The sequence below is a fragment of the Chiloscyllium plagiosum genome, chromosome 17, assembly GCF_004010195.1.
Source record: "Chiloscyllium plagiosum isolate BGI_BamShark_2017 chromosome 17, ASM401019v2, whole genome shotgun sequence".
NCBI lineage: Eukaryota > Metazoa > Chordata > Chondrichthyes > Orectolobiformes > Hemiscylliidae > Chiloscyllium > Chiloscyllium plagiosum.
Window position 1 is genome coordinate 45,390,169 of NC_057726.1, and position 16,201 is coordinate 45,406,369.

Below are 16,201 nucleotides of genomic sequence, written 5' to 3' on the forward strand. Positions count from 1 at the left end.
GCTGGGTCAGCATTTATTACCCACCCTTTCTTGTCTTTGGGAAGATGGTGAGCTGCTTTCTTGAACAATCGCTGTCGGCAAACCCACTGAAAAGGAGCGATCACAGTGAAGTTCCAGGATTTTGACCTAGCGATGGTGAAGGAATCGCAATAAATGTCAAAATCAGGACAGCGAGTGGTTTGGTGGGGAACTTCCATGTGGTGGTGACCTGCTGCCAGTCTTCTCCTAGATGGCAGTGGTCGTGGGTTTGAAAGTGCTATCTAAGGAGCCTTGGTGAATTTCTCATTTCTTTAGATGGTGTATACTGCTGGAGTGAATGAAGGGAATGAATGTTGAAAGTGGTGAATAGGGTGACAGTCAGGCGGATTGTTATGGATAGAATCAAGTCTGTTGAGAGTTGGAAGTAAACTCATCCAAGCAAGTGGGGAGTATCCATCCCATTCCTGACTTCGGCTTTGTCAATGGTGAGCAGTCCAGACGTTGGTCAGTCATTGCAGGATTCCTTGCTCTTGTAGCCACAGTATTTATATGATTTGCATCATCCTGAACAGACTAATGATTATGGCAGAAACAAATCTTCCTGAGGGTCACTGTAGCTTACACACAAGCTGTAGCAGTGTAGACATGATGATGAACCTAGTGAGACAAATCATGGAAAGTGCTTCAAATAGCCATGCCCCTTTACTTCATTTTCTTTGACCTTGCAAAGGTTTTTGACATAGTCAATAAGGTGGTGTTCTGGACAATCCTGGAATGGATGGTTACCTGAAAGAAATTTGTCAAAATTGGACAGCTGTTCCACCACAGAATGATGGGTCAGGAAATTTGTGAACTGGCAAATCAACAGCACCATTTGAGACCTGTTTTAGCACCAGTCCTGTTTATCTTGTTCTTTTACCTGGAGAAAATACTAACAAAACAATGAAAACCACAGAAGCTTACATCAATGAGTTTTCCTTTCTGTTTGTTCCTTGGAGGGAATTTGCTGCTTTTTTAGGTACTTGAACTAATTCTGTTCAAATGTAAGCATATAGCATTTGAGGTGAATGACTCAATGACTAACCACGTGTGAAAGATGTGGTGTTGACTATATCAGATATAACTGAAGCAATTTTGGATCATGCTGCAGAATATTGCGAACTGGAATGCCGGAACCTCAAAAACATTTAGTTTGTATTTAGCTAGAATTGTTTATATTCTTAAGTGTTGTTTATAGTGGGAGTACCTGGTCCATCTATTGACAGTACTGCACTCAAATAGAATACTGCATTTCTCAATGCATTAGTCTTACTTCAGAGTTGATTATTGACTGTTTTATTTGATTTGGAACACCGATTCTCAGGATTTGTGTGTTGTTTTTATTCTGTCAAGTTGCTTCCTAGTTTCAACAGATGCTAAAACTTGCTTTATTCACTGGTAAGCAAGTCATAGGTAGTTAATATTTTCAGTTTTATTTATCTCCACCCTGCTGCCTTTTTTCACCCCAAAATATATAGATCCTCTTAGATCTTTCAAGTATTACATCTCTTGCAAAGAATAACATTAGGCAGTCTAGAGTCTTTGCAATTACAATGTTGCTCTAATACAAGCCACCTCCCTCCCCAACTCCATGAATAGGGAAAATTTGTCTTGACTGAAACAAGTAGATAATGAAATGTAATTTGCAATGCTACCATCTGACAGTCTTCTGGTATATTACTGGTCACTTTGTAGTATCTCAGTCAGTTTCACTTGTTAATACGTGATGCTGCCATAAAAACTAACTTCTTGCTGTCGCGAAATATGACAGTTTCAGCTGCTATGCGCTGTTCCTTTTGGCAAATCACCCACATACCTTATGTTCTACTTTTGTTATAGTATGTGGAAAATACCATGCAAAGAACATGATAGATTAGAAATGGGGGGGGGGGGGGGGGTGGAATTTAATACTTGACATCAGAGACGTATACAGAGATGCTGGTGACGGTCATTGGGCCTGTCTGTGTCTGGAATTTAAGTTTTTTGCACTGAATATTAATCTTGCATTACGTAAGTATTAATATCCAGAGTTTCAGCCTGTTCTTTCTGTTTACTTATTGTGGTAAATGTGCACATTCCCACCATTTCTGCTTTTGATTTACAAAAGACCTTGTTTACCAGATTTTTAAAAATCTACAAATAATGTACATCAATCACACACACTAACATCTATTTACTGCTAAGTTTTAGTGTACAATCTACATTGTCTGACTTAGTTGAATACTCAGCAGGGAACCTTTCATCTCTCAATATGCAAACTTATCATTGAAGTGAATTAAAAGGAATACACTTTGACTTAATTGCCTGTTTCAGTTTCTGGATGAAATGGTAATTTATGTGCAGCTGATTAGGTGTATTCTGAATGGGTTCCCGAATTTGCCTTAATCTATGGTCAGGTGGTCATCTGAACATCATTTTAGGTTAGTATTTGATCGCTCCAAAAATCACTAGTCCACAAAGGACCTTGTATATGAAAATCAGGAGATAGCAGTTGAATAATAGTCCGTGTTTATCATTATTGTAATATCATCTATGACTTAGATGTACTTCCATGCTTCATGTGTGTTTACCATTCTCAGTGTTGCTAAGTAAATAATCTCTACTGTTTTATGCAGATTTGTTGGGATGCTGGCAGTGGGGAAGATATTGTAATTTTGATTTGTTTTGAGCATCAGGAGTGGAAATGTCATATGAGCTGTTGCAAGTATAATTCTAAGCCTACTAAAATGAATAAGTTTCAGCCAAAGGTGTGGGTAGTGAGTTTTGAGAAGATTTGTAGCTTAGTTTGAGGTTCTGGATGTACGTTTGCTCACTGAGCTGGAAGGTGTGGGTGTCAATGAATTGTTAGAAATGTCTGTGTCAGTAAGATGCAACACAAAGTGGGGTGCGGCGGTGTTGGAGGAAGTGCACACAGATGACAAGGGAATAGTGATCTCACAACTTTGTGTCCTGTACAGTTCAACATACTCATCATTGTTTATGTAATGTTCTTTCCCTTTTAAAAGGTATAATGCAGATCCGTTCATCAGGTGCTCCAGTTTCTTCCCACAGTCCAAAGATGTGCAGATTAGATGGATTGGCCATGCTAAATTGCCCATAGTGTCCAGGATGTGCAGGCTAGGTGGGTTAGCCATGGGAAATGCAGAGTTATGGGTTGGGAGGTGGGATGTTCTTTGTAGGATCGGTGTGTAGTAAATGGGCTGAATGGCATGCTTCCACACTATAGGGATTCTATGATTCTATGAAATGTCCTTGCATTAACTAGTGAATGTGTCTATATGTTACACTATATGTTTAGTGATCTACCTCAATTCTCTACACACCATTTTTCTTGAACTTTCCTTTTGCAAAGGTAATGATTTATCAATGGTACATTTTCGAGAAGGCTCCTTAAGTTGCAACTCTATTTGAGAACCTGGTCAGTCACTGTTGACATACAATTTAACAATGCTCATGCTAAGTTTGATTTTTGTCCTCCTCTAATATCAACTTTCAAACTAAGCTACTATTTAGTAGTCACTAAGAGGTATACTGTTTATTGGTGTTGTGGTTCTGTTCGCCGAGCTGGGAATTTGTGTTGCAGACGTTTCGTCCCCTGTCTAGGTGACATCCTCAGTGCTTGGGATCCTCCTGTGAAGTGCTTCTGTGATCTTTCCGCCACCATTTGTAGTGGTTTGAATCTGCTGCTTCTGGTTGTCAGTTCCAGCTGTCTGTTGCAGTGGTCGGTATATTGGGTCCAGGTCGATGTGCTTATTGATTGAATCTGTGGATGAGTGCCATGTCTCTAGGAATTCCCTGGCTGTTCTCTGTTTGGCTTGTCCTATAATAGTAGTGTTGTCCCGGTCGAATTCATGTTGCTTGTCATCTTCATGTGTGTACATCGACCTGGACCCAATATACCGACCACTGCAGCGGACAGCTGGAACTGACAACCGGAAGCGGTAGATTCAAACCACTACAAATGGCGGAGGAAAGATCACAGAAGCGCTTCACAGGAGGCTCCCAAGCACTGAGGATGTCACCTAGACAGGGGACGAAACGTCTGCAACACAAATTCCCAGCTCGGCGAACAGAACCACAACAACGAGCACCCGAGCTACAAATCTTCTCACAAACTTTGAACTGTTTATTGGTTTATATATTTCTCCTGATCTCATTAATTTCAAGTGCTAATGTCTTTTTTTATAGTACAAATAATTGTGATTATCTACTCTCATTTCCAAAAATCAGGATTACTTTTAATGCTTTCCCTTTTGGGGTTGTTTATTAGCCAGGTGATTGTGAATGAGGTGTCCAGTCTGTGATCTGTGGTTACATATAATTGAAGCAGATGGACAATGTACATAATCAAACGGTTCTTTGGGTGATAAACTGATGCCGAAAGGGTTGACACCAATATGGTCAAACGACATGAAAGATAACCTGTTACTAAGTACATTATTTAATTAATGTTTTCTTTATTTTTAAATGACTTTCTAGGTGCTGCATGACCATGTCTGCATGAATTAAGTGGATTGAAAGTGACATGTAGTGGATTAGTCGTTGAACAGTTTAAGACTTAGAACTGCCACTGCAGAACGGCTGAAGTCAGCTTACTGGAGCAAACTGTTGATTACGGTCGTGTAGTAGATGCAACAGGATGACTGATCCCATCATGGATTTTTTGGATGATGCCAATTTGTTTGGTGGAGGATTGGAAGGCTTGGCAGATGATGGCTTTTCACAAGCAGGACCAGTTTCATTGGTTGATGAGCTAAACCTAAGTGCAGATTTTGAACCTTTGCAGGTTGAGCCATTGCATCATGTATCCGAGACACCGACATCAGAAAAAATTAACTTTGAACAGTTACAGACATTCGATTCACTGAAACTTCATCCAGAGAATCAGCCATTTAACTTGGTGGGCGGTGGTGCTGAGACTAGTGTCCTTTCCCCACATTCCCAGTTTCATTGTTCACCAGACCATCAGCAAAATCAGACAAATGGGCTATTCCCTTCTGCCAATAATGATAATAGTGGCCAGTCATTCGTAGATGGCAGCCCAATGTGGGGCCACCAAAGCCCTATTTCAAATCAGAATGGATCACCATTCCATACCTTGCAAGCACATTCACAGTCCATTCAGCCAATGACCCCCTTCTTAACGCATCATGATTTTGGTCTGCATCAGTCTAGCCCACAGCAACAGCAGCAGCAACAACCTGCATCAGTGCAGCCCCAACAGAATATGAATCATTTCACTACAGGTCAGAAAGTTCTAAATCATGGCAATCAGTTCATGGGTGCCCACAGTTCGGCTTCATCTCATATGACTCCGTTGAGCCAACCGACCACAACTGTAAGTTCATCTACTCAACAACATTCTGCTTCAGTGCAGCAGTTTAACCAACCAACTACAGCTCTGTCCATGAATGCAGTGCATCCTGTGCAATTCACCAATAGTGCTAATCTCACTCGTGTACATCAGAATGTGAACTTTTCAAACTCATCACGAGAAATGACTCCGTGTTCTGCTAATTCAAATCAGTTTACTCCTCCGTATTCCTACCCGAGTAACAACCTAGCTAATGGCAACAATTTGACATCTGCTGCAATCCTTTCAACTCATCAGGTAACCCAGGCTATGACTTGCTTCCCTGGGAGTGACGCATTCACAGTGGCAGCAGGGACCAACCAAGAACCAGTTCAACATATGCTCAGTCCCAACAGTCCTGCGAAACAAAAGGTTCTCCAGCCTATACATTCTGTAAACACTCAGGGAAACTTCAGTTCTTCAAGTATGCCCTCTGTTCAAACTGGCGTGCCAATAACAAGCAGTCCTGCTTCTCGGGTGAGACTTTCTAACACATCCGTTCAAAGGAAACCAACGGACCTTTCAGCTCTTCAGGGAAATCCACTTCCACATTCTCAGACACATTCGTTGACCAGGATGAATACAAATGATTTTCAGGGGCAGCTGTCAACAAAGTTTGGCAGTTCAGGTCTTGGCCAAAGGAATTCATCCCCTATTTTAAGACCAGCGGCTTCACGGCAGTTACAGCAGCATCCAAACAAGCAACAGAAAATGGGGAACCAACAGCAAATGCATCAAGAGCCTGCTACCATCAGTCACACACTATCTCAACATTGGCAACCATCAATAACTAGCCAGCATCGGCAGATGAAGGGGTCCATGCAGTTGACTTTGCAACGGCAGGTTTGTGCCTAAATTCTTAAGAGATTGCATCCCAATAATTCTGATATTATGACCACTTAGGCAATTCTGAATGTTTCCATGAGTTGAGCTACTTGTTGTTCTTCACTTTTGAGTGCTATTTTCATCTGTCTTTCTGTGCTAGAATTATAGTTGTCAAAAGAAAATTTCTATGAACATTTAGATAAAAACCAAAGTAAAATTTTGCTGGAGTAGAGCATCTCATGGTGCACCTTGCTAAATGGATGAGTTTCTCCTCCATTAGGTTATAATTTTATTTCTGTCTATGATGTTTCTGGAATCATGAGCTGAGGACAGTGGGGTTTTCAAAACCTGAACAAAGGGACAAATTATTTATTTTACTGATATGTAATGGATTTTCTTTTACGTAATGGATTTAGAAGTGTACAGAAATCCTGAGGAGAAGGGAGAACTGGATTGAGTGAATGTGATGTTAAATTAGATACAGAATGAAATAGCTGGAATGTGGGAAGAAAGACAAACTGAAAATTGGTTTCCAAAAAAAGGCCAAGGAACTATTGTAAAATCAAATGTCAAAATTAAATAATTAAAATGTTAAAAATCATCAATTTATATCTTGAAGGAATGAAACTCCATAGTTCTAGTTTTCTGTGCAAGAGTTTGGTTTGCAGTGTTAATGATGGTCATATCATTTTTTTAAAAATGTGCGACTAATCAGTAGAATGACTTTCTGTGGTGAAACTAGTATACAAGTGTAAAATTGCAGCAAGGCATAAGAATCTGAGTAGTGGAGAGATTTTATTTTATTTTCATTAGGCCAATGGCCCAATTTGATGAGCAACTTTTACCAGTTTGAAATTCACACAGGATTTCTTCGGTGTTACCATTTGCAAGTCATCTTGAGACTTTAAGCAAGCTGTATTTAGATGCTGGTGTTTTTCATCAAAATCGGTCCATAAAGTTAAGTGATGACACAAAACAACAAATAAATGGGAGAAAATGGGGAGACTACATTTTAGACTTTGAGTTCCTAACATCAATGGAGCTGTTTGTTTTGTGACTTTGGTCTCACTGAGTGAATGAAAAGTGGTGCATTCTCATTGCAATAAAATAAATCTACAAATAGATATAGATGGGTTCAGTGAATGGGCCAAAATTTGGCAGAAGTAGTTGAAGTGGGTAAGTGAGAGATTATCTGGTTTGGTCGGAGGAATAGAAAGGCAACTTATTACCAAAAAGGAGAAACTTCAGAGTGCTTCAATGCAGAGAGATCTGGGTATCCTCATGCATAAATCACAGAAAAGCCATTACGCAGGTATTTCAGGTAAGAGGGAAAACAAATAGAATTTTGGCATTTATTACTTAGGAATAGAGTGTAAAAATTGGGAAGATTTGCTTCAATTGTACTTCTGCTGTCAGACAGCACCCTGAGTATTGCATAAAGTTTTAACTCCTTTAGTTGGGGAGGGATGTAGTTACTTCGAAGATTTGTTCACTAGATTTGATACCAGTGATGAAAGATTTGTCTTATGAAGAGAAATGGAGCAGTTTAGGCTTGTACTGTCTGTAGTGTAGAAGAATGAGAGGCGATCTAATTAAGGTATATAAGATGCTAATTGAGGATTGACAAAATAGATATAGATAGGATGTTTACTCATTTGGTACAATCTAGAATGAGAGTAAATTTGAGGAGGAGATGGACAGATTTTTTAATAAGAGAGACCTAGGAATTCAGGTACATAGTTCTTTGAAAGTTGTGTCACAGGGTGGTAAAGAAGGCTTTTGGCACGCTTACCTTCATTGTTCAAACCATCGAGTAGAGGAGTTGGGATGTTATGTTGCAATTGTGCAGGATGTTGGTGAGGCACCTTTTGGAATCTCTGTACAGTTCTGGTCGCCCTAACATAGAAAGCATATTAGTAATCTGGAGAGTGTGGAGAAAAGATTTACAAGGATATTACCAGGCCTGGAAGGTTTGAGTTATAAGGAGAGGCTGAATAAGCTAGGACTTCTTTCATTGAAGCATTGGATGTTGAGAGCTGACCCTTAAGAGGTTTATAAAATCATGAGGGTTATAGATAATGTGAATAGCAAAGGTCTTTTTCCCTAGAATGGGGGAGTTCAAAACTAGGGGTGTATTTTTAAGGTGAGGGGAGAAAGTTTTAAAAGGGATGTGGAGCAAAATTTTCACCCAAGTGGTGTATATGTGGAATGAACTGCCATAGGAAGTGTATGATGCAGGTACAGTTACAACATTTAAAAGACGTTTGGAAAGGTTTAGGACATATGGGCCAAAAGCGAGATGAGTTGGATCAAACAGTCTATTTCCATTGTGTGTTTCTATGACTAATTGGGTTGAAGGATTATGTGGGCAGGCAAATGGGGTTGAGATCAGCCGTGATTGTATTGAATAGTGGGATAGGCTTGAGGGGCTAAATTGTCTACTTTTGCTCCTCGTTCGTATGCTCTTCCGTACAGTTGATAACTGTTCATTTAAAGCTAGAAAATTTAAATTTAGCTTGCTGATGGTTGACTTAACAGATTTATTTGTAATTAAGGCATTCAGTATCAGATTGTGTAATCCACTTGATGAAAGGTGGCACACTATTTGAATTATGATAAAATTGAAATGTGGCAGCTGTTTTTAACGGTTTGTTCAAATAATCAAGGTTTTTAAGTGCTTTTCAATACTTTTCAAATATGTGCAAAATCTGTTGTACTGATAAGTCTGTACCAAGCAAGGCTGAGAGATGTGTTGGCTGCCAGTGTTGTTGTGAAGTATTGTAACAGTTGAATTATTATTGTGTTTGATTAATTATGTTACCCCTCTTTGTGGTATGATGCTATCTTTGTATTACTAGCATTCACACAATTTTCTCATCAACATGTGATTGATCAATTGACATGCTATAAGACATTAGTTGGAAACCAAGTTTGAATTTTTAAATCTTGAACTAAGGGGCTGACAGAGCTAGGGTTAGATTCGCAAATAAAATCTGCAAGATGAGACAGGTTAAGCTATCAGTGAAATATGTATAACTTGAGCATCCCTATGAATATAAATTCCTGATTCCTCTTGTCGAGATTTGAGTTTGATGTGGTCTACAATGATTAGCAATCCAATAGCTAATATTTAAAATTCATGTGCAACTTTGATATTGAATTTTTTGTCCAAGCTTCTTGTTATGTGTGTTGGGGACTGCACCTTTTCTTTTTCAATTTTCTGTTGCTCGCATGTCAGTATAAATATTCCCAACCAAAGATACCAAGCAAATGTCCATCCACTCTATTCTAACCACAAGTCTTCATCCCAATCTCATGAACTGCTTCTCTTCTATGATTTTATTCTATTTCAATTCCAACATTCTGAAGTTAAAAATTTAATGATTTATTTATCCCAGATCTACTTCAGTCAGTAACTTTTTCAAGTGAATTGACTTCAAGTCTAGTAAAATAATAAATGGCATTTTAAATTTTTTTTGGTTGATTGCTTGTAGAGAGAAATCTCCAGACATGTGTTTATTCTCTTTATGCTGCATAGCCACCTTTTTTCAGAATTCTTTCTTGGCTTTACTCAGCTGTGTCACATTCAGGACAGTGTCATCCTGCTACCAATGAATAGGAGAACAAACTTTACGGATAACAAATGGGAACATGTCTTATCAAGTTTGGAATTCCAACAGTGTGCTGATTCCAACACCGTGTAAGAAACCTCTGCATTTTTGTTTTCAGAATAAGTTATTGTAAAAATTGTGGAGAAGGATGGATATTTGCAAATTGCAACTGCCAAATGAGATTTATAAAAGAACCTCTTAAGTTAAATTTTGAATAATGCTGAAATATATTTACAAGTTTGATTTCTGCAACCTGACTGATCAAAGGTAGTTTAAGATATGCAAATGTATTCTGTTATGTTTTATATGATGGGAGTATTAAAGTTAAGCAGCCATGTTTTGGAAAAGGAAAATTGACTGGAATTGAATAATGTGCAGCACTTGCTATTAAAAGTGCCCATGCAGTTTTTTTCATTTAATCATGGTGATATGGTTGTTGCTGGCTAAGCCAACATTTATTGCCCAGCTCTAGTAGTCCTTAACAGATGGTGCTGACCTACCTTTAACCACCTATGAATTGGGGTGCAGGTACACCCACAGTCCTGTTAGGCTGGAAGTTCCAAGATCTTGATCCTGTTACAGTGAGGGTATGAGCTAGAACGTGAGTTTTTTTTTTTAGGAGAACTTCTAGGTGGTGGTGTTCTGTTATCTTTGTCCTTCTAGGTGGTAGAGATCATAGGTTTGGTAGTTGCTGTTTTAAGACCCTGCGTAAGTTGCTGCAGAACATTTTGTAGATGGTATACATTGTTGCTGCTGTGCATCAGTAGTGAAGGGAGTGAATACTGAAGATTATTGAGGGGGGTACTAATCAATGACCAATGACCAATCAGTCATTTTTGGACAGGCTTTGAGGAGACAGGAGGTGATTACTTGGTGTCGAATTCCTAGTCTCTGACATACTCTGTAGCCACAACATTTCTATAGCTTGTCCAGTTCAGTTTCTGGTTAGTGGTAACTCCTAGAATGTTATTAATGTGGGATTCAGCAATGGTAATACTGTTGAACTCCAAGGAGTTACAGTTAGATTCTCATTTTTTAATGGTCATTGCCTGGCACATATGTCTGATGAAGTCAGGCTTGAGTGTGATATCCTAAGCTGTCAAATAACCAGGAAATATTCCCTCTCTAGTCAATGTGTTTGCCTGACGGGCGAGCAGTGACAAATAAACAGTTTGCCAAGTGATATATTGTAATAAAAGTAAATTGGAAACTTGTTTGAAGTAGAGATGTTGCCTGTTGTAATTTTTGTACCTATGCCCTCGATTTTGTTTTTGCAATTTTAACATTTTAAAAAAATCACAATTTTACTAGAGCATCACTTGGCATTGGTCTCACTTCTTTGCCAGTAAGATCCAGGTTAACCTTGTCCAGTTGTCAGTGTCTTTTATCAAACAAATTCTGCATTCTGTCCAGAAATAACTATAGAAATGGAATACATTTGAAGCCTGATAAGTTCATGGATGAATTGGACCAAAGGTTCTGATTTCATGCTGTATAACTCTGACTTTGTTTATTTTTCACAAGGAATCCTAGGTTTGATTTAAGGTTATAATCTGTACTGATCATAGTTTGCACAACAGAATTCAGTTGGTAAATTACTATAATAGAATCAGTTGAAGTGCTAAACAGAACGTTTTAGTTTCAATGAATTTAAATAATTAAAGCAATTTTACAAAATCAAATTTTACCTAAAATCTTGTGCCTTATCGACTCTAACATGATTTGTTTTGTAGATCTATAATTCTGCTACTAGGATAAAGGGGTTGGTTTTAATTGGAATGTGAGGGGCAAGCACATTTCCTGTGATTTGACCAACACAACTGTCACTTTAGAAATCTCAAAGAAAAGTTTCCCATGGATTGATGTTTGGCTTCGTGCAAAGGATATTTATTATTGGTTGTGTTTTTGGATTTGGATTTTGTTTTCTCACTGAATCACTCAGTGTCACACATTAACCCTTGCTGATGTTGTCCAATAGTCAGCCACTGAAATGTGCAGGAGTGATATGTTGTAATTTATCCCTTTCAGTACCCCCCCCCCCCCCAAAAAAAATATTTCTGCTCCACAGAGGCATAGCTAAATACTGAGCATGTTTATCCTCATTGTATGTGCTACACAATGGTACTCCTAATTTTCAAGTGGGGTACATTATGCTAAAATAAAGGATTAAGTGGCACTTACACAGCAATAACCAGCTCTGCAACTGTCCCTGTTGGTTCTACCAGAATTGTCCGATACAAATCTCATAGAGCCTTCATCTGAAACTAGATAAAATGAGGTATGACTGCCCTTGGCATCAGCACAACATTTGACAGCAACCATGTTGCCATAATAACGATCAAGTCATGATCACATATTTCTGCTTGTGCTTTCAACTCGGCTAGAGACAAAAATGCTGCAGATGCTGGAATTCAAAGTAGGCAGGAGGCTGGAAGAACACAGCAAGCCAGGCAGCATCAGGAGGTGGAGAATTCAACATTTCGGGTGTAATCCTTCTTCAGAACTGGGGGTGGGTGTAGGGGGAGTTGCTGGTAAAGGGTGTGGCAGGGCCAGGGTGGTGAAGTGGGACTAGTTGAAGACAAGTAGAGGGTAAGACCTGGTTGCTCATTGGGAGGAATGAATTCGATTGGTGGCAAGGAGGAGTGGAAGGGAGAGGGAGGGGCTAGGAAGGGATTCGGGGAATAGGAAGGGAGGTTATTTGCCTGTCAATAACACCACATCTTCCCCCTGGGTAGCCTACAGCCTGGAGGACTCAACATTGAATTCTCCAATTTCAAATAACCTCCTTTTCCCATCCCCTGACTCCCTTCCCAGCATCCCCCACCCTCCCATCCACTCCTCCCTGCCACTAACTGGATTTGTTCCTCCCATTGACCAACCAGGTCGTACCCTCTACTTGTCTTCACCTATCCCCACTTCACCACCCTGCCCCCACCACACCCTTCATCTGCAGCTGCCCTTATACCCACCCCCAGTCCTGAAGAAGGATTACACCCGAAACATCGACTGCTCCACCTCCTGATGCTGTCTGGTTTGCTGTGTCCCGCCTCCTGCTTGTCTGCTGTACTTTCAACTCATCCGTCATATTATGAATATTGTGCGTGTTTAAGTTGAGAGCTTTGGCTTTTTTTTAACCATTATTATCTATTCTAGTTCCAGTTTCTCCTGCACTTTTCTGCTTATAGTCATGAGATCTGTCACACTTTGACCCTGGTAGGGAGGAGGAGAAGTTGAGGTTTAGGGAAGAGTGCGTTGAATAGATGGAGTCTGGGGGAGACAGAAAAAAAGAAACAGACGCAGGGATTGCTGATGGTAAGCTGGAGAGAGAGAAATGCTGAATGGGTACTTACAGGAAGTGTGAATAGTTGAAAAGTAATTGGCTGTGCTGGGAGCAGTGCATCCAGAACAGGATTTGGAGGCAGGAATGGGTAGTGAACCTGAGGGAGGGTGTTCATCCTTTGAAATTGTTAAACTTGGTTGAGTCCTGAAGGCTGTAAGGTACCAAGGCAGAAGATGAGGTATTGTTCCTTCATCTTGTATTGATCTTCACTGGAGCAGTGCAACAGGCCTGAGATAGAACTGTTGGCATGGGAACATGATGGTATGTTGCCTTGGCAGGCAACGTCAAGCTCAGGGTCATGTTTACGGACAGAACTGTGTGTTCTGCAAAGCAGTCAACCTGTCTATATTTTATCTCCCCAGAGTAGAGGCGACCATATTGTGAGTAGCAATGACAATAGACTAGATTGAATGAAATGTAGGTAAACTGCTGCTTCACCAGAAAAGTGTGTCTAGTAAGGAGTGAGGAGACCTGTGTTGTACCTTCTGTGAATGCCTGCGAAAGAGTTGTGAGGTGTTGGGAGTGGAGGATGAGTGAACCTGTTTAGAGGGGACAATCTTGCGGAATACTGACAAGGAAGAGAAAGGGAATATGAGCCTGGTGTTGGAGTACCTCTCGAGGTGGCTAACATGACGGTTTATGATTCTTTGGATGCAGAGGCAGGTGGAGCGGAAAGTGAGGGCATGGGATCCCCATCTTTGTTATGGGGAGGAATGATTGGCATGAGAGCAAAAGTGCAGGAATGGAGTCAGACATGCTGAGGGCTCTGTCAACCACGGCAGAGAATCCTTGCTTGAAGAAAAAGGTGGACATGTCGGGGTTAAACACCAACCCACCCACCCACCAGCAGAAAGGTGGCATCATCAGAGCTGATGCAATAGACTGGAGAATGGCATGGAGTCCTTACAGGAAGCGGGTTATGATGTTATTGTCAAGGTAGTTGTGGGAGTTGGTGGGTTTGTAGTAGATATCAATAGCCAGCCTATCCCCAGAAATGAAAACCTATGTCAAGGACGGAGTTAGAGATGGATTAGATGAAGGTGAGAGAAGGATGGAAATTGAAATCCTTATGATTCTGCTGTTTAATTTCACACTGAGTTGCTTCCAATCTCTCAGTTGAATCTCTTTTCCAGTCCTACCTATATGGTTGGTTACTTGGGCCATGACTACTCAATCTTTTTCTTCCAACTCCAAGTTCCTTTTCAACCCAGAAGAGATGTGCTGAACCTTGGCATCAGATAGGCCACACAGTTTTTGGGACTCTCCATCTTTGCAGGAGAACATTATCTATTCAACTAATAGTGCTGCCCCCCCCACACTACTACTATGTTTTTCTCTTCTTGTCCCGCTTGCAACATTCTTTTGCTCAGTTTGCTTATCTTACCTGTACCCTATGCCTTTTATCCCGAGTGGAAGCAAGAGCCCCATCCCTATTGGACAAGGGCACTGGCTCAGGTTCCTCCAAACCTAAATTCTGTATCCCAATCCTTTGTCTCACTCTCAGGCACACCCTCTTGTCTGAGACCATGGACCGTATTTGATGCAATTAATCTCAGGATTGTGTCTGTAGTCAGGTAATTGTTTCCTTCCCTGATGTGTTGCAGTATCTATAGCTCAGACTCCAGCTCATCAACCCTGGACCAATTTTCCTTGAGCAGCCATCTACTGCAAATGTGATGACCATGAATTGTATCAGTGTCTACCAGATGCAATATGTTGCTTGCTGAAACAGTCTTTAATCTATTAAATTAACTAGTTTTAACATTAAATATTTTAAGTGCATTTCCTAACTGTACTCTTTAGCTCCCGTATCATCTTCCGAATTTCACTACTTGGTCAATCAAAAGAGAGTCGGAAGAAATACCTACCAATCACCTATCTGTTTTTCTATGCCTTCACACTTCGGCTCTGACAGGTGGCAATAGGTTGAAGGAGCGCTCTGTTAGTTTACAATCTCCCACTGCTGCTCTTCTAGAGCATATCTCTCTCAATCTGCTGCAGGTGGGCTGACTTGCTGCATGCTTCACCCCAAATCCAAGCTGTTTGTATTCCTGATTTGGTAGTGATGACAGAGGATATTGATGAATTCTCCTAATTCTGGTCAAAGTTCTTTTGATGGTTGGTTTTGATGAATGCAATGGCTTAGCAGTTAGCAGTTTTATTTTTCTTGGCTGTTTGCAAAGTAGTTTTAATCCGTTTGTCATGTTCTGAATTTTGAGGATTTATGCATTTTTTTTTGGAGCTGATGGAAGAGATTAAATGTTTGATTCATACAATTTATAAGCCCAGTATTTTATTTGATCAAAAAAACCGGAAGGAATGAAGGTGCTGGAAATCAGAAAGAAAAACAAATTGCTGAAAAAACTCTGCAGGTCTGGCAGCATCTGTGGAGAGAAAGTGGAGTTTCACATCCAGTGACCCTTCAGAACTGATGACCCTTCTTCAGATCTTTGATCAGTTGTCAGACAGGCCTTTTCAGTTTCCTCTTCAACTTTTACTACTATGGGTGACTGTGCATTCAATTGCTTACGTCCTAAAATTCTGGAGTTCCCTTTCTAAATTAGTCCACCTTTCATTCTCCTCATTTCAAGACTCTACTTGAAATCCACATATTTGCCTGATTTTTGTGACTTCTCCAAATAACACCACAACTCATTTGGTGTTATTTTTTATTGATTGCCTCTACGAAACAATATTGGGATTTTGTTTTTTGCTATGTAGATCAGGGATCAGAATCTTTTATGAAGTCTCTGCATAAGATTTTTTAAAGAATTATTCTTTATTGTCAGGAACTATATTTTCATTCTCATTATCTGCTTTATTAGACAATGTATTCATGTAGCTACACTACCTTGTGTTAACATATAAGGTATTTGTACTCTGGCAGAAGAAAAATTAAGAGTCAATCAATATCCTACATTATCTTTACTCCCGTAAAGCTATAAGAAACAAGGAAAGTATTTGTTCAAGCAACTGTATTTAACTTGGCACAAGACAAAAGGCAGAAGTAAGCAACAATTTTATTTTTCAAAAAGTACTTTTTTTTTAAAAAGC

The 16,201-nt window shown here is 39.9% G+C and overlaps 1 protein-coding gene across 4 annotated transcripts in view; it reads left to right on the forward strand.

The window, feature by feature from the left end:
- chd9 (chromodomain helicase DNA binding protein 9) overlaps window positions 1-16,201 on the forward strand; it is a 245,483-nt gene that overhangs the window by 56,083 nt on the left and 173,199 nt on the right. For 3 of the 4 annotated variants that reach the window (XM_043706976.1, XM_043706974.1, XM_043706975.1), the window contains exon 2: window positions 4,498-6,214. The exons of the other annotated variant lie outside the window; for it this stretch is intronic. In XM_043706976.1, the coding sequence (XP_043562911.1) occupies window positions 4,658-6,214 (1,557 nt within the window). In that variant the 5' untranslated portion in view covers window positions 4,498-4,657. The remainder of the gene's footprint in view (window positions 1-4,497; window positions 6,215-16,201) is intronic. 4 annotated transcript variants of the gene reach the window in all.